Source organism: Trypanosoma conorhini (assembly GCF_003719485.1).
Source record: "Trypanosoma conorhini strain 025E chromosome Unknown Tco_14.4_contig_00165, whole genome shotgun sequence".
Classification (NCBI taxonomy): Eukaryota; Euglenozoa; class Kinetoplastea; order Trypanosomatida; family Trypanosomatidae; genus Trypanosoma; species Trypanosoma conorhini.
The window spans coordinates 15,684-32,429 of NW_021704255.1; the positions used below are offsets into that span (position 1 = coordinate 15,684).

The following is a 16,746-nucleotide window of genomic DNA, read 5'->3' on the forward strand; positions in this document are numbered from 1 at the left end:
CTGGGCACCCACGCCTCTCTAATAAACTATAAAAAGGAAGTGGGGAAACACATACACACACACAGAAAAAAAAAGTGGAGGCACCCCGCCATGAAGAATAGACAGTTGTTGTATCCAATACAAGTAACGATGGAGAAGGATATGGCGTGAGAGGAAAGCTTCACCAGAAAGCTGACATGAGACATCTTCGTCTTTAAGCTGTCATCATACACGGGTGCAGGGGTGCAGGGATCGCAGGTTTGTGTAATTGAAAGAGTGCGTCCAGCTTCTTCAACGCCGTCAGGCCAGTGAAGAAGTCTATCTCGCCTCTTTCCACGAGAGCCGCAGGCAGACAACTGCCGCTCGACGGCCTCCCTTGCAGAGGGGTGTTGTTTGGTAGCGCCTCCGTGCAGACTCCAGGGAACTCGCGCAGAAGTAAAGACGACACATTGCGCGTGATGCCATCCACAAACAGCGCCAGCGGCAAATGTCCCACATCCGAATAGGCGTGAAACTCAAGGTGCGACACGCCGAGGTTCGGGTCTCCTGCCTCCGCCGGCGCATCGGCGGCTCCAGCGTGTGTGCAACAAACACACATGCGCAAGAGGGGGTGAGGTGGCCCTGCAGGCGCCAAACCGCCCAGCCAAAGAGCATCAGAAAAAATGGGAACATATGGAACCAAGTAGCGGTGCAGACGACTCGTCAGCAGAGGGAAAAAATCTGGCGGGCAATGACGCAGCAGTACCACGCGTGATAGCATGAAAGTCTGCTGTTCATCTGTCGCCTCGCCTGCTGTGGCAGAGAAATAGCGCACACATTCGAGCACCTCATCTGGGCATCGCTTGCGAATCAAACTAGGAACAACATATTCCACCAGCCGACGCTGCTGCGTCGGCGGCACGGCAAAATCCGCTGGTCCCGTCTCTGATTCACTAGCCGGACTCCTGCTCCCAGACGAGCCCATCGTCGCATGGGAGAATGAGGAATGAACACTTGCAACGCGTGCCGCATCGGTTTTCCTTTCTGTAGCCACCATGTAACCCGTGGAAGCGTCTCCTGTATTCGTTTCTTTCGCTGCGGAGGCGTGTCGAAGAAGCGCCGTGCCAGAAAGCAAAAGCAGCATTGCAAATGTTTCCATTTCCTTTGCTAGGGAACGGGGAAGCTTGAGTCTGGGGGAAAGCTCCAGCAACAACAGATATGGAAAGGTGCCGCGTGAGACATCTTGATTCGGGTCGCACTCTCCACACCGCTCCAAGCTAACATCCTTGAGCAGCTTGCCGTGCGCCTCTGAACAATTGTTGGCGTAGTTGGCGTAGAGGAACACCGTTGCTTGAGCCCGTGCGATAAATTGCGGATGGAGGCAAACACACACATCGCGCGACGGCACCACTTCCGACGGATGTCGGAACAAAACAACCTCCCCAGCAAGTTGCAGCTGCTCCAAAATCAGCGTTACTTGTTTTCTGCTGACCACCGCCGATGAATAAATAAGTCTCATAAGAGAGTTACGATAAATAAAAATAATGTTCTCCTTCGCCTTGGCGCGGGCAATGAGACGAAGCAGTTTGGCGTTGACAACATCCATGTGCAGAGGCCTCGGCGCGTCAACCACTGAACGAGAAGAGGAGGGATTATTATCATCACCGTTGTGGTCATTGTCTTTGTCATGCGCGCCCCTCCAGCTGGTAGACGCCTCCGCCCCCTGAGAAGTGGACGTCTCTGAAGGGGCTCTGGAAAAGGGGGCGAGGCGGAAGGCGCGCCAGAAGCGCTCGTTGCTTGGAAGCGGCGGAGCTGCCGTCCTCAGCGAATGACGGGAGACGGCATCTTTCAGCGTGACATCGCAAATGAAGCTCCACATCTCTGCCAGAGTGGCAGGACCCCCTCGATTCTCTGCGACGCAAGAGCCATCCAGCGCACTCGCCGCAAATAACGCGTTCACCACAAGTGCTGGCTGCCGGAAGGACGCCAACAGGCCGGTACAAATCGACCGAAGTTCTTTTAAGAGAAGTTCCACTGCTCCTGTGGACTGGTCTGTCAATAAGTCCTTGCGGGTGCCCACCAAAATTATGTTTGGGCTCCGCCCTCCAGGAGAGACCCGAGCGGCAATCGTCGCGAACAAATCATGAAGTAATGCTCGATCTCCTGAATGGATAAGAGTCAGAGACGAACTCTCGCAACCGCCTCGGCACTTCCCCATGAAGGCGAAGTTGCTCTGTGCGCCAGAGCGTTTTTGCTTGATGCCCGTCAGGGAAAAGGCGACGACAACAGTGTCACAACGTGGCAGCACGCGATCAGCCGTACCACCGCGAAGTGGGACAGGTCCACTATCAACAACTCTCACCTGCAGGCACTCCCTTCGCTTGGAGACGGACGGTTGATAAATGTACGTCACAGAGGAACCCGAGCTTAAGGAGTGGAAGTCAGACGCGGAGCCGCAACGAAGCGCAGCCCGTGCGGCGGCAGAAGCAAGGGATGTACGCCCACTGCCGGACTCCCCAAGCACCCCCACGCAACCATGCAGCATTGCTCTGGCTGCAGTGCCACCATTGCCACTGTTGTCTTTGCTGCCGCTCTCGTCGCTGGCGCCGTGGCAACTCCCTCTTGAGTCGGACACCGACGGCGCCGGCGCCGGTGCCTCGCCCCAGCGGAAGAAAGCAGACACCGTGCGTGCCCGTCGCCCACACTCCGAGGAAACCCCGCTGACGTCTCCGTCGCCCTGCGAGCACCGACGCTCGCCCCGCGGCGTGGAAGAAGAGGGGGAGGCGCGCAAAGTGCCCTCCTCCTCGCGGCACGCGTACTCCTCCTTCTGCAGCCGGCGCCGAGAATTGGAGCGCCCGCCCCGCACCTCTCAGGAGCAGCAGCGGCGTCCGTCAGCCGCCACCTTGGAACTGCGAACGCAGAGAAGACCACACACAACACGCGTGGAAGGAGCAAAATAGAGATAGATGGGAAAAAAAAGAAATAATAATAAGAATAAACAAAGAAAAAAAAACTGACAAGAACGCGGGAAAAAAAAGACAAGGAGAGAATCGCAGTCCAAGTCTGTAAAGGCAGCTCAAGGTTTCATGCGCCTTCTTTCGGGCCGCGGGACGCCTCAGCCAAGAAGCACAAGAGGCTTCATATATATTATTTCTTTCGCCCTCGCGTATGGAGACCCTCATTTACCTGAGTATCAACCACAATCAAAAGGGAAGAATTTCCATGAATGGAGGCGTATTCGTTAACAATAAACAAACAAAAAACACACACAAAATAATATTACTAGCAAAGGTCACAAATACACATCTGTAGAGGGGACAATCCCAGGGGCATCCACGCCCGTGCCGAGAAGGAAAACGGGAAAAGAGGACCACCACACCGCCGTGAAAGTAGGAAGACGCGCCGCCGGTGGATCAACCCCCCAGTGCTCCCAAAGATGGTGGTGCAAAGTTCTCCCCTTTGCCTGCTGCCTCCACACCTTCGCGAACTTGAGGATACTACGAGGGGGCGCACTGCTGCCCTCACTCGAGCGCGACAAGCCCCACCACTGACTGGAGGCCAAACCCCGGCGACACGTGCAGGATGTAGCACTCATCCGCATCCATATTTTTTGCTCCCCAGAAGAAAAAGCTGGATTCAACTCCCTCCCTCAGACGTTTGGCGCTGGGTCTTGTAATACTCCACAAAGTCGTCAATGGCGCTAGGCCAGGCATCGTTGACGTCGTATGTGTCATAGCGAGTTAAGGACGTAAACTCCAAGAGCTGCTCCCAAAGATCGCGACTAATGGCGTCGCGGCGAAAGAGTTCCTTGGTTGTGCAAAATGTTATCCACTCCTCAAGCTGTAGAAACGTTTTATATTCAGGGAACAGCATTCGCCACAACTCCACAGCTGTCTCTACATTCATCCCCACCTCGCCCAGACCCCGGGCCGTGGTTTCGGGCGCCCGCACCCATCCAAACATGAAGCGGTAGAACTGCCTGAATTGTTGAGAGTCTTTGTGTAGCAACTCGTCCACTTCGTCCAAGTGGGACCGCACTAGACAAAGGCACGGCTCAAACTCCGGACTCGGTGCCTTTACGGATGAATTCCGCGTGAGCACGTCTGCTTTCGCTCTTCTCGGGGACGCCTCTAGCATCTTCACACCCTTCATGAATTCAGCCTTTGTGACGCTAAGCGGTCTCTGGCAGGACCAGCTCCACGCGAGACGATACATGGAACTGTCGTCGAGTGAGACTCCTAGCATGTCCGCGAGGGTCTCCAACTGCGACAACGCCAACACGTCGCCAGAGGAGCCCTCATGCCCCGCATTGCCCCCCGCCATGATGCTGCTAAAAAGGGCCTCATGCAGCGGGTTGTTGCCACCACCTTTGCCCCCTCGTAGCATCGCCTCCAGCACCCTGCAAGCCGCTATGCTTATTCGAGCCTCAAAGCAGAAAACCCCTACTCTACTGCTTTCCGCGAAAGGGAATGCAAACAAAAAAAACGAGAGAGAGAGAGAAAACAACACAACACAACACAACAAACAACTTACTCATGCCCGTCTCTTGTCCTTGTGATTAGGCCATGGCAGGATGCAAGATAAGCACCGCACAACACTAGAAGTCTCTCACAGACTCCGCATGCGCCAAACAAGAAAAAAAAATACGCAAATAAAACGCGTATTATTTGCTCGCTCTTTTTTGTTTTTATTATATATATATATATATGCGTGCAGTCACTTTCTTCAGTGAAGACTTTTCCAGCCAAGGGGGCCACAGTGGCCTGTGCAGTCTGACACGCTTGTTCAACACCCTCAATGCGGCTCCGCAGGCGGAGCCCTCACCAAGCAATGGAGCTTGACGACGGCCATGTGGTCCCACGCAGGCGCGTTTACCGATTCGTTACGCGCCTCATTTTGGCAGGGTCAGTGCGGCGGACGCAGTCGCACACGGTGTGTATGTTGCAGCGACGCTCCCCCGCCTTCACCCACGCCCCACCTTTCTTCTGCCGCACGGCGAAGGCAACATCGCGGCTCTTCACCATTTTGAGGTCGCCCCGCTTCCGCTTCAGTTTGCCCTTCTTAGTTAACTTCCTCGGGCGGTCCGCCATTGCGAGCTTGCGCTTCTGCTTTGGCGCCTTTTTCGTCCGCTTTCCCATCGCCGTCGCCCGTCGCCGCTATCCGCCCCACCCACTGTTTTTCCTTTTATTTGCTCAGCGGCGCACACGCACGCCGTCGCTTTTCCCCCCGCCCCACGGTCGCTGCACTACGCCAGGGAACACCGGGCGCGAGGAGGTGGCGCCAAACAACGCGACGAAAGAAAAAAAAACGGGAAAAGAAAGCGAATCCAACCGAGGAGAACAAAAGAAAAAAGGAAACACTCACACAAAACATCACAATAGCAGTGAATGAAGACACATGCAGAAAGAAGAAGAGTAGCAACAAAAAAGGGGACGACAAAAAACGAAAACAACAGCAAAGCATATCATGCATCAAGCCAAGAGCCCAGCCCTGGGCATATGTAAAATAAATAAATATGCATAAATACATGTTTATACGTGAAGGGCATGCGGTTTGCAACCAACTAAGCTTAAAAAAAAAAGACTACCTCACGAAACAAATAACACCAACAATTGCTGGGCTCTGTAATGACTCAATGACCACTGCAAACATTTCCTCTTCCCTTTTCCCTTGCTAACTACACCGTCTGCCCGCGGGGGAATTTCGCATGTTGCCCTCCACTCCCATTTTCGCATCGCTGACCGTTGCGCGGCTACAGTGCAGTCATGTACTCAAGCAACTCCACCGCGGTGTCCAAGTGGCCCAAGCGTTCCAAAAGGCGGCAGCACCGCGATTGCTGCTCAGACGTCATAGAATGCCGCTGCCGCCATAAATTCTCCAGCAACACCACTAACGTCTCGCGATAACGTCCTCCAATCCCAATGCGCTGGATGGCGGCTATGGTGCCCAAGACTTCCTCTATACTCATGTCGCCACCGTGACTACGAACCGCGTCACATAACGGACCGAAGCGATAGGAATCAAATTGCGAAGCACTGCAGTTATTTGCAATAACCGTAAACAAGTTAGACAGCGTCGCCGTCGGTTCATCGCCCAAGTGGCGCGGCCGTATCTGTTCCGTCAGATGAAGCACACGCTCCTTGGGGCAGGTGGACCAGGTGCGAAGGAGCACCTCCACCGGATTTTCTCCCGAAACAAGGTCAGGCTGCTGCGGAATCATAGGGTGCTCACGGACGCCGGCATAGAGAAGCGCATTCATCACAAACGGTCCGTCTGCGGGGCTAACGTCGTAGCGCAAACGCTCCGTTATCACCGCCACTGTTCGCTCCACTTTCTTTTTCCACGACTGCCGGAGCTCCTCCGGCACAGACTCTATTGACACCCCTCCCAAAGCGTACATCAGTTGACAACGCTGCCGCGTGGTTAGCCGCAGAATGTCTCTTCGCAGCGTCCGCGCCAGCATGAGCCGGTACTTGTAGTGCACAATCCCCAGACACGACAATGCATGGCCAACAGATACAAACCACGCTGAAGGCAATTCCGCCTCTGGCGAGGAGCCGTACTCTAACGGATCGGTAGGACGTAATGCGTGCAGAAAGACACCGTCCATGAGGGCACGCTCACTAGGTGGCGGCTGCCGAAGCATGGCAAGACCCATTGCATGCTTCCGTAACGCCGTGGCGTTACACTTCTTGAAGTCCATCAGACTGGCAAAAAACTTCTGATGAATATGTCGGTGTTGCAGGACACCCAAGCTATAGATGACTTCCGCGAACTGCTGACAGGTCACAAGAGCGTGGGTGGAAAAGAGCACCTCACAGCAAACGTTGCACAACTCAGCGTCGTACATCCCTATCTCCGCAAGGCAACTCAAACAGATCCCGGCATCTAGTCTCGACAGCTGCATCGCACACAATGACTTTAGGATATGTCTAGCAGATGGGCATTTCTGTAGTTTGGCCTCCATTTGTATCTTGCTTTTGATGGGCAATAATCCAATCATATCGGCACTCACCGGCGTAAAGCGAAACCCCTCGCCATAGACGGCGTCTGTCCCCCGAAGCAGCGCCAGGAGCGTTGAGGTGTGCGGGCGTATTTGCTGCAGCTTCCACTTCTGCAAGGTATTTTCTAGGGAAGGGACCAGTAAAGATTTCAACGACGATAGCGATGGTGATGATAATAATGCCGGTGATGAAATTCCAGCGTTGTTATGCAGCTTCTCGTCACTCGCTGGTTGACGGGCGAAAGAGACCAATGACTGGAGCACAGAGGCAGACTCATTCACGTCGCCGTGGTTGCCCTCGACGTAGGCCTCAGCAAGCTGGCCCACGGCTTCCAGAGCCTCGTGCACAGAGTCCGCGTCGGCACGCGCAAGCAACGTGGCACAACTTCTGAGAAAAACGGGAACATACGGCAGGTTTTGCTGCTCTATTTCGATGTCATGGCGACGGCTTCGAATCATTTGTGTCGCTTCCACCACGAGCTGCGCGGGATTCCCGTCGCGGCGAAGCATGCGCACCTGCAGACGAGCCAACTCCTCGCACAGTGACCTAAACGCGACGCACATTTCCCCTGGCCGCAATCCGGCACACACAAACACACACAATGACTCACGGCACTGTCCTACGACGCCAAAAATTGGGGTGTGACCAGAGCTACCCGCAATGCGGTCCCCCGCAGGAGCGTTAAAGGAACTTCAGAAGCAAGGCACAACGGAAAAAGAAAAAAGAAATAGAATAAAATGAATTCCGCACAAACTGAAAAAAAAAACACAACACAAAGGCGGGGAATGTCACTGAGATCAAGCACTGAGTTTCAGAACTTTGAAGACAGTGGTGCTTTGCGCCATCCCTTCGGTAGACAAACACACACACACACACGCACGGATGCAACTCCACAACTTCAGAACTTTCCTTTCAATCGTTCTCATTCTCGTTCCTCAAATGGTACATGGCGTGAGTTCTTGGGAGTGTGGCAAATGAAGGAGTATTCTTGCGGGTGTCAAGGTTCCCTCCGCTCGCGCTTGCAGAAAAGGAATCGTTCAAGGCAAACCCATACTCTTCAATCATCTCCACACCACAACCCCCAAAAGAGCCAAGCGAACTTGGCACTGTTGCCGCGTTTGCAAAGCTCTTCCTGGAGACATTTTCACCACTCAATGCGCCATGCAAGGTGTTCGGTGCGCCACCAGGAGAGAGAGGGGGTGAAGTAGCCGCCGCCCCAGTGCCCTGGGGCGCAGCGGGAGCTGAGGGGCTCTCCTCGGACGCAGTGGAATCAACGCTCGCCTCATGGATGCGCGCCAATAAACTACGGCGCGGTGCCAGCTCTGTACGAGCCACACTGAGAGGCGTAAACTGCATCTGTGCTCCCCCGCTACCTTTCGTTCCCGACATACCCACTTTTTTCATCTCCGGTGTGGTGGAGGCAACCTTCACCGCTTTTGCGGGTGAAAAGGAACTTATAGAGAAGGAGCTGTAGGCGACAATAGGATATCCGTTTTCGTCCGTCGAAAGCGGTGTCTCTCTGCCCTCCTCCTCCTTCTTGTCTAACTGCAGGGGCGGCGTCGACGCAGCGACGGCCGAAGAGCTCTGCTCTTCCTTCGATACCAAATTCCTTTGATCCCAGCCACTTGCCGACGAGCCAAGGATCGACGCCAGCATGCCATATGAGGCACCGAGTGACGGGAGAATGCTTCTGTCCGCGGCGTCAGACGCTGCTAGGGGGTCGTTTGCCGTGGAACAGGCGTCCGCCTCCTGACAACTCCGCAAAGAGCTGCGCGCGGCGTTGCACTCCCCACTCCCATAATCCGCCTCCTCTTCGGCCTGTGTTTGCGGCCATTGACATTGAGCGGCGACACGAGGGGCGTCACGTTTCTTTTCCTGCGACGAGCCCTCCTGTGGAGCGAGTGTCGACGAGGCATTTTGCTTCTCTTCTACACTCGCCGAACGCCTTCGCGAATTCCTGCCCTTCTTCTTTACCGCGTGCCGATGGAATCGTCCCCTCCCTCGGCTCTCTGTGTGGGACGACTTGGACGAAGACGACGAGGAGGCTGCCGCCACTGAAGAAGAAGCGGAAGAGTAGGAGGAGGAGGGTCTTCGATGACTTCGGTGCCTTGTCGTCCCTTTTTCCTTCAATGACCGCCCACTCCGTCGGAGACGCTCGGAGCGTTTCCCTTTGCAGCCCTCGCACAGCGCCGGTAACGCAGCCCCGACGTCTTTGCTGGCGGCCAACAGCTGTGCCACGGCTTCTAGCACCTGCTTCGACACGCGATCCGCTGGCGCCGGCGCGCCACTGTTGGCCGCCGGACGAGCCGCGGGCTCGCGCGGGACCAGTGCACCGCCACACGCACTGCAGTGGCCACTCGCGCTACGGGCGGGCGCCGCCGACGGAGGCGCAGATGCGTACGTGGCATCCTTCAAGTAGTACACCATCAACCGGAGCCGCGTCACCTCGGCGTTGAGGGCCTCTACCTCTCGCTCCAGTGTCTCCATCAGCATGGTGGCGCGCCTCTGTCACCCCCCCCCCCACACACACACACAAACTCCACAGCAACCGCGGCTTCTTTCGCCCTACGGAAGTTGGCAAGAAGGGGGGGAAAAAAGTTTAGAATACGCCCAGCAAACCAACAACAGCACGTCTTCTTTGTGGGGGGTTCTCGGCTTCCACGGGGAATAGAGACCCACGCGGGAATCTAGCAGGGAAGCGTCAAGAAAAAGAAAAAAAACGACGATTATGCGAGTAGACAATGTTGTATTTCCACAACACTGAGGAAGGCCACTCCATCTCCCTCCAAAAGAAGAAGAAACGGGAGGCCCTGTACACATCCACAGCCAGGCACAAGCCAGAAAAAAAAAACTACCTTATTACGCCGCAGCATCCACGCTGCCGTCAATAATGCCACTGTCATCGGCCTCCGTCGTAGCCACGGCGTGGTAACCCTCTGAACAAGAGATACTAAACTCTCTCAGCACAGAGGTGGCGTATGAGCCTGGGGGAAGCGAAAATTCCACCAAGATTGCCTTGTTCATCGGAGCCGTTGCGCAGTCGTCTTGCTTAGACTCACAATCTCCCACACCACTGGTGGCGTCCGGCGTCGTTAACTTTTCCAAATCCGTGGGAAGTATGGGCGCTCGGGGTCCATTTGTGCTCACGAGACGCAGATTTAGTCGTTTGGGCTGCACTACCAGCGGTCGATACGCCCCATGGTAATGGTACACCTTCACCAGGGGATTCCCGGCGTTCAAAAGCATCTCCGCCCCCCTCAACGGCAGAGCCGCAAGGTATGCCTCGCGCGTGCAGCCGGCGACACCCGGGTACTGCAGCGCTTCATCAGGGCCTGGAACAGTCAGCAGAACATCACACAAGCGAAAGAGACCAGTGGCCACGTCTTCCGCCGTGAGCCGCACCACCTCCGGGAGACCGTCCTCCTTCAGTAGAACCCTCGCATCCTCGCCTTTGTCCGTGTCACTTGCCCGACTCTCACGTTCCCGTATGCGGGTATGGCGGGACTTCAGCAGTAGGTCACCGGGGAGAGGTTCCAACCCAAGCTTCAATCGCTCAGTCGCCATAAGATTCCAAAGCAAACTTTGTACAGCATGGCAGTACAACATCCCCAGCGTTCGTGGGACCATGTGGAACGCGCCCAAAAAATCGTTGGGGCAGCGCACCAAGTGCTTCAGAATGTCACGCTCCTGAAAACAGTAACGTGGAAGAAGTTGTAGGGCCTCAGCGAAGTCACCTCGATCCACCGCCTCCTTCGAGGGAAGAAGGTTGGGCTCAACAATCGCCTTGGAGTGGAATAGCATGCGCAGCGCCTGCTCAAACTCTCCGGAAAGTAATTTAATACCAACATCACTCGTTAACACTTCCGTCGTGCCAAAGCGCTGCGGGCCGTAGTAGTTCGCCACTCCAATGGAGCCCATAACCTCTTGAATGACCTTCAATGTCTCAGGTGCAAGCTCCGGACTCTCCGGTAGCAGTCGGAGAGCAATGAGAAAGTGGTTGCCCAGCGTGTCGCCGAGGCGCAGTCCAGTGTCTGATTCCTGGAAGCCACACACCTTCACCTTGCACTCCGGACCAAATGATCGAGCATTGATCGCGGCTAGCCGCTCGCGCGACAGGCCTCGAACCGCAACCCGCTGAAGTGTCACCGCTCTCTTATCTTTTGTGCCACTGAAAAGGAGATTTCGCAACGGCACCCCAAGCTGGGTGGCAATTGCCCGCAGGACACGATTGCTGTCAATGTTTTCCTTGTATAGCGTGAAGTGCAAGTATTTCTGCAGGCGTATTGGATTCGACCGGCGCATTTCCTCCCGTCTTGTCGCTGACGTTGGCTCTTCAATCACAAGCGCCCCATCCAGGGTGCGGCTGACGTGCGTCTCCCCAAGCGTCTCCTTAACCGCCGCATGCACCTCCGTGCGCTGCGCCTTCGTTAAGGCGGCCCGAACGGTCACCCGGCCCGCCCCCGTGCGCAACGCGTCCAGCAGCGAGGCCAAATCCTCCTGCGTTAGCAGCGAGGCAAACCGCGCCTGCACTCGCTCCGTCAACGCGTTCCGCTGGACATCCAACGTGGCAGCCGTCGCCTCTCCCTCCCCGGCCTCGTTTCTTTCTTCTTCCTCCGCTTCCGCGGCGCCCTCTCGCGGCCGCTTCACAGCCGTCGCCTCGGGTCCCAACCGCTCCGGTGCCGGCACGGGCTCCAGCACGAGCGGCTCCCCATTGTTGTACAGCGGCGACAGCTCCCGAACCACGAAGTCGGAGTACAACGTTTTCAGCGACACCAGCGGCCGCTTAAACACGGCGCCTGTGCCGTGCTTCGCGAGGAAGGCGTCCATGAGGAAGAAGCGCATCCCGATGCGCTCCTCGCGATCGCGTGCCTTTTCCGCCGAGTAACCCTCCACCATTTCTTAACCTGACAACACAAAAAGTGTGCAGGTGCGGGCACCCGGACACAAAACAGAGGAAATAAGAACGAAAGAGGGAATGTGACCCCAACAGGAGAAAGAAAAAAAAAAGCAACGAAGCATATAAACATAAATATATATATATATATTTCCTCGTTCTTTCGTCCGCATGTGCGTACGGGGAGGGGGGAGGGACGCCCATGAATCGCATCAGAGCAAAGCAGCAAGTCGGACCGCAACCATCGGTAGTTCCTCGGCGACGCGAGGCGCGGCACCCTGCACTTCCGACTTGGCCCCCGCAGCAGCAAATGCCAACGTAAAAAGAAGTGCGTTGAGGTCGGTCAACCCCTCGGAGCCCCGCGGCTGCTGCAGACGCTCCCGCACCCTAAGTTCAACGGCGCGGAGCTCACGCGGCGTGTACCAACAGGGACACACCACGATGGCATATTCCAACGGCAATGTTGACGCCGGCTCCGCCTCCGTTCCCGTGGCAGCCTCCCTCTTTGCAGCTCTCCCAAGTACCCAAGAACGGCACTCCTCCGTCATTGTGGCTTCCATGCTCTTAATCTTCAGTGCGAGCTGTTGGAGCTCAAACCGATTTTCTTTTGGGATGCCTCGTTTCAACTCTGCATAGTACTTGAAGCAGTTGGCGACGATAATTCGAAAATCCTCCGCAGCTATGCGAGCGGCCAAATGACGACTTGCCGCGGCGTTCAACAGACGGGTTAGCTGCGAATTGGAAGCCAAATGAAGCGCGGCGGCGTCAAAGAGAACCAGTTGGGAAATATCGCAAACAACACGTGTCAATCCCAATGCTGCCCCCAGTTGTGCAACACGCCCATCAGCTGCCTCGGTGCGTGTACCCCCAAAACTCGTAAAGGCAAACTCCCGTAAGAGTGAGCTACGCATTTGCAGTTGTGCCACTGTCTGCAGCCGCTGCGCGGGCTCGGCGAGGTCGCCGTCCGGTGACAGGCGCAGCAGCCGCTCCTTTGCCCCAAACATGCGGCCCCACGGGACAGTCAGGGACCTGGAAGGTGAAGCGGCGGAGGGAAGTTGGGCCCCAGCCTCTGTGAAGGCAAAAAACGTCACGGTGTCCAGAAAAGAGGAGACCTCGTCAATGCGTCGCAGGAACGGCGCAGGGCCCGCCTGAAACAGTGCCATGAGAGGCTCGATCTGCCGTCGAATGGCACGGGGAATAAGCGCAAACGGCGCGTTGTTGTCATACGACAGCAATACCGACGCCGCCTCTACAAACTTCCCACAACCCTCTGGGTCATTGGCCTCCTCCATGATGGCAGCCACACAGCCTCGAAGCAGAGCTAAAAGCTCACGACAACTGTTAAAGTAATCGCGCGTGGAACGGCTCCCCTTCGGGCGCCGCGCAGGCGACTTCACAAGCTCCTCGCCCCCCTCAAAGAGATTGGCGTCTGGGGCCGAGCTATGCTCAAGAAAAGCAAGAGGCTCCTCGCGGAGGGGCTCCAATTGCCACTCCAACAGAGTCAACTCCACAGCCAGGATCACGCCCAATCCTGCCACCTGCTGCGGGGTCGCTGTGAGAATCCACGATGGCGCCTCAGGCGCTGTCGGCATGACAGCCGCAGTCGCAGATACAAGTGGTTTCAAGACGTGCTCTGAGAAAACGCCATGGTTCCATGTCCGCGCCTTATACCACGGCGTCTCCACATCCCATGCAGGTGTTTCTTCCCTAATGGAAAGCAGATTGAGCAATTCCACCATATCGACTCCACCCAAGGCCCTCGTAAGCTCATCACTCCCCACGATGTTCTTACACAGAACCCGAGCCACCGAAGCGGGAAAAAATCTGAAGCAATACGCATTTAATGCATCACCTCCCTCGCATGGAAGCAGCCCACTCATACGCAGACATTGATGGCCCTCTTTTTTTGCATCGGTGGTGGATGCATAAAGTTCTGTCTTGCTGCGATGAAGCATCGCGCGAAACGCCAACAACTGTCGCAGTAAACGCACATAACGCCCATAATAAACTGCCCCGACAGGCTTCTCCTGCTGGCGTACCACCATGCAGAGAATGAGCAACAGGAGATATGCCTCATAGCCTCCATGGGCCGTATCGGTCACGCCTGTCGTCAAACAAGGAACATGCTCAACAGCCGTAAGAAATGCGGCATCATTACAGGTTTTAAGCAAAAAGACAAGATTGGATAGTGTGCCCAAGGAGGTTGACGTGGGTAGCCGGGCAAAGGAGCAACAAAGCCACGACAACGAGATCACCGCCACCTCCTCAGTTTGTAAACCCAACGTGCTGAACGCCTCCAACTGCTGCATCAAGGAGCCGAGGCCACGGCCGGCAGAACTGTAAAATACGGCTCCAATTTCTGCCCATACATCATCTGCTGCATTACTCACATCTTCACGGCCCCAAACTGTGTCACGCAAAAACTCCAACCTATACCCCCCGCAATAAAACAGTTTTAAAAAGGCATCCAGTGGAATCGCAGAAATGGGTGGGGGGGCATGCTCGGCGGTGGTGTCCTTATGCGTTTGCAATAACTGTTGTATCGAAGGAAGGAGATCGTCCAAAAGGTTGGCAACCTCCGCGGCGCCAGCCGTGGAAAGCATCTCGGCCGCCGTCCGCACCGCCTGTACAAGGGACGGATGCGGTTGTCCTCCTTCCACAAAGAAGTCTCTGTCGCTTGGCACTTGCGACGCCGTCGTGTCCGCGTGCTGCATTCCACCTTCATCTAGACCCCTCAGTAGTAATGCCCGACGATAATTTGTCACGCAAGCGAGGCGTAGCTCCAAATAATTGAGGCACTGAGCCGCGGTGATGTCGCGTGGCAGATTCTCGGCTGTCATCTCCAGGCTAATAGGGAGGCAGCGGTCATCGGAGACGCCGGGCGAAAATCTACTCTTCACACTGCTCTCCAACGCCTTCATCTGCGCGTGGTACACGGCGAAAAGGCTCTCGTCGGTGGCAGGCACGGGAAGTGGCAATTGGAGCGCCGCTATCAAAACATCTCGCGGCATGACCTGATAAGCTTTTTCCCACAGCTTACTGGGAGACGCCGCTTCTTCACGTCGTGGGGCAGAAGAAGTTGCAGCTAAGGGAAGAGAGGGATGCATTTCCTCTTCCTCCTCCCTTACGTTCAGCTCTACATGTATCCGCACCACCTCTCTGGAGGGCGTTAGCATGAGGATAGACAACGCGGAGGAGACGGACTCCGGACGGAGCATGACGGATCCCCGCGGGACGTGGCGAGCCGCCAGGCGCTGCCCCAAACGCAGAGAGTACAACTCCACGGCGTGGCGAAGCAGGAGGTGCACAACAAGCAACAACATGCGCTTTCCGGCGATGGTGGCCATGCACCATTGAAATTGTGCAGAACGGCAACCCTTCATCACACGCCAGATAGTGCCGCTCATCAAGTCATACAGGTAAATACGTCCAGCCCCCTCACTGTAGCACGCGGCCCATTGCGAGGTGGGATCCACCTGGACACTACTGAAGATCATGTCAGCTTCGTAGAAAGCGTCCTTGGCTTGCTGAGGATGCTTAGCAAGGCGTTTCGGTTTGGACGCCACGCCACCTTCATCTTGTTGGGGCCTTTGCCACAATCTCCGCGCCATGCCGCCCAGGACGGAGACCACAGCTCGTACTGCTTGCCGGGCAGAAAAAGCAGCATGTGTGTTTTCAAACGTGTACGTCGAAAGTGCCGGCGTCTCTCCACACAGAAGGAGGGACTCCATGGCCTGTGGGCCGTTACGGAGGATTGCCGTTGTGTCACACAGGTTCCCAAAAAAGAAGGCCGCGTCACGAATAGTGCGCCCCGTCGTAGTACCAGACATCACTCGCCGCGTCTGCAGCTCCACGGCGGAGTACCGCCCCTCCTCCGACGCAACAAAGACAGATTCCACGTAAGAGGCAAAGTGGGCTGCTGGCCCAGCAGTGGGGAAGGAGCTGACAGTGCTCTCTGGCGACCACTCCAAGATCAAGTATGGCCGCCTCCCATCGAGGCGCTGCTCAGCCACAGAAAGGAATGTGTCAAGTGCGGCTCGATTGAGCAACACGGCGCGCCCTCGACTGTGAACGACGCACACCGCATGGAGGGTTTCCGTCGGCATAAGAGCGATACTTTGTGCAATGTTTGCATTAAAGTGTGCGTCTGGTGCGGCACCCTGCAAGACAAAGCGCACGACGGCCTCATTGCGGCAAATTGGCTTTGTCGCATCCTCTTGAGGCTTCGCATACCGGTGGTGTCCAAAGACGCCATTGTACTGAAACTGCGTCAGCGCCATGATGGTCCCACGGAGCGCATTGCAGACAAAGACGGTTCCGTTGGATGTTCCAATAAACAAATGCACATAGATAGATTCCAACAATCGGTTCCTTCCCTGCAAGGCCTGCCTGGAGCCTTCCACCCTTCGGTAATCGCGAACAAGCTCAACCGCCGTTATCACCCCTTCATCTTCCAGGACGTCAAAGACCTTGGGCAGTCGAAAACTACCTTGAAGGCCCTCAAGAAACCTTGCCTGCTCCACCACCCCAGTTACACCTGACGGAGCGGATCTGGCATTCATGGGGGTGGCGGTGGTGGTGCCGGTAACAGCAGCAGCAGCAGCAGCAGCAGCGGCGGTATCAAGAAGAAACTCCAGAATACATTGATTTCTCGCAGTGTTGACTGAGGCTAAAAGGTATGCACCTGCCGTCAGCTCCACATAGGTGGCAGATAACGGGGAGGGTCGCGCGAGCACTTGCGGCTGTTGCAATGCACCAACTTTCCGCAACGAAAGTGACGCCATGTTGTGCATTTTTTTTTCTGTTGTTGTTACCCGCCCCACCTTGCTGTTGCTGCTGCTGTCGTTTAGGGAAGAAAAACAGCAACAACAACAACAACAGTAAAAGGGG

The 16,746-nt window shown here is 55.8% G+C and overlaps 7 protein-coding genes across 7 annotated transcripts, besides 7 other annotated features; all 7 read right to left on the bottom strand.

Annotated features, from left to right (window-relative positions):
• Window positions 1-193: 193 nt before the first annotated feature.
• Tco025E_03581 (uncharacterized protein) lies at window positions 194-2,503 on the bottom strand (the record flags this gene model as incomplete). Its single annotated transcript, XM_029370499.1, has 1 exon — window positions 194-2,503. The coding sequence occupies one exon, from the start codon at window positions 2,501-2,503 to the stop codon at window positions 194-196; it is 2,310 nt and encodes a 769-aa protein (XP_029229347.1).
• A 426-nt stretch (window positions 2,504-2,929) lies between these two features.
• Window positions 2,930-2,971: a sequence feature (A-rich).
• Window positions 2,972-3,201: 230 nt separating this feature from the next.
• Window positions 3,202-3,231: a microsatellite.
• A 19-nt stretch (window positions 3,232-3,250) lies between these two features.
• Window positions 3,251-3,553, bottom strand: Tco025E_03582 (uncharacterized protein; the record flags this gene model as incomplete). The annotated part of the gene is made up of 1 exon (XM_029370500.1): window positions 3,251-3,553. One exon carries the CDS (start codon window positions 3,551-3,553, stop codon window positions 3,251-3,253), a length of 303 nt encoding a protein of 100 aa, XP_029229348.1.
• Window positions 3,554-3,594: 41 nt separating this feature from the next.
• Tco025E_03583 (uncharacterized protein) lies at window positions 3,595-4,344 on the bottom strand (the record flags this gene model as incomplete). Its single annotated transcript, XM_029370501.1, has 1 exon — window positions 3,595-4,344. One exon carries the CDS (start codon window positions 4,342-4,344, stop codon window positions 3,595-3,597), a length of 750 nt encoding a protein of 249 aa, XP_029229349.1.
• Window positions 4,345-4,457: 113 nt separating this feature from the next.
• Window positions 4,458-4,487: a microsatellite.
• A 159-nt stretch (window positions 4,488-4,646) lies between these two features.
• Window positions 4,647-4,666: a microsatellite.
• Window positions 4,667-5,710: 1,044 nt separating this feature from the next.
• On the bottom strand, window positions 5,711-7,525 carry Tco025E_03584 (uncharacterized protein; the record flags this gene model as incomplete). Its single annotated transcript, XM_029370502.1, has 1 exon — window positions 5,711-7,525. The coding sequence occupies one exon, from the start codon at window positions 7,523-7,525 to the stop codon at window positions 5,711-5,713; it is 1,815 nt and encodes a 604-aa protein (XP_029229350.1).
• Window positions 7,526-7,818: 293 nt separating this feature from the next.
• Window positions 7,819-7,842: a microsatellite.
• A 32-nt stretch (window positions 7,843-7,874) lies between these two features.
• On the bottom strand, window positions 7,875-9,455 carry Tco025E_03585 (uncharacterized protein; the record flags this gene model as incomplete). Its single annotated transcript, XM_029370503.1, has 1 exon — window positions 7,875-9,455. The coding sequence occupies one exon, from the start codon at window positions 9,453-9,455 to the stop codon at window positions 7,875-7,877; it is 1,581 nt and encodes a 526-aa protein (XP_029229351.1).
• Window positions 9,456-9,821: 366 nt separating this feature from the next.
• On the bottom strand, window positions 9,822-11,858 carry Tco025E_03586 (tRNA pseudouridine13 synthase; the record flags this gene model as incomplete). The annotated part of the gene is made up of 1 exon (XM_029370504.1): window positions 9,822-11,858. One exon carries the CDS (start codon window positions 11,856-11,858, stop codon window positions 9,822-9,824), a length of 2,037 nt encoding a protein of 678 aa, XP_029229352.1.
• A 121-nt stretch (window positions 11,859-11,979) lies between these two features.
• Window positions 11,980-12,007: a microsatellite.
• Window positions 12,008-12,068: 61 nt separating this feature from the next.
• Tco025E_03587 (uncharacterized protein) lies at window positions 12,069-16,649 on the bottom strand (the record flags this gene model as incomplete). The annotated part of the gene is made up of 1 exon (XM_029370505.1): window positions 12,069-16,649. The coding sequence occupies one exon, from the start codon at window positions 16,647-16,649 to the stop codon at window positions 12,069-12,071; it is 4,581 nt and encodes a 1,526-aa protein (XP_029229353.1).
• A 59-nt stretch (window positions 16,650-16,708) lies between these two features.
• Window positions 16,709-16,736: a microsatellite.
• The last annotated feature ends 10 nt before the right edge of the window (window positions 16,737-16,746 follow it).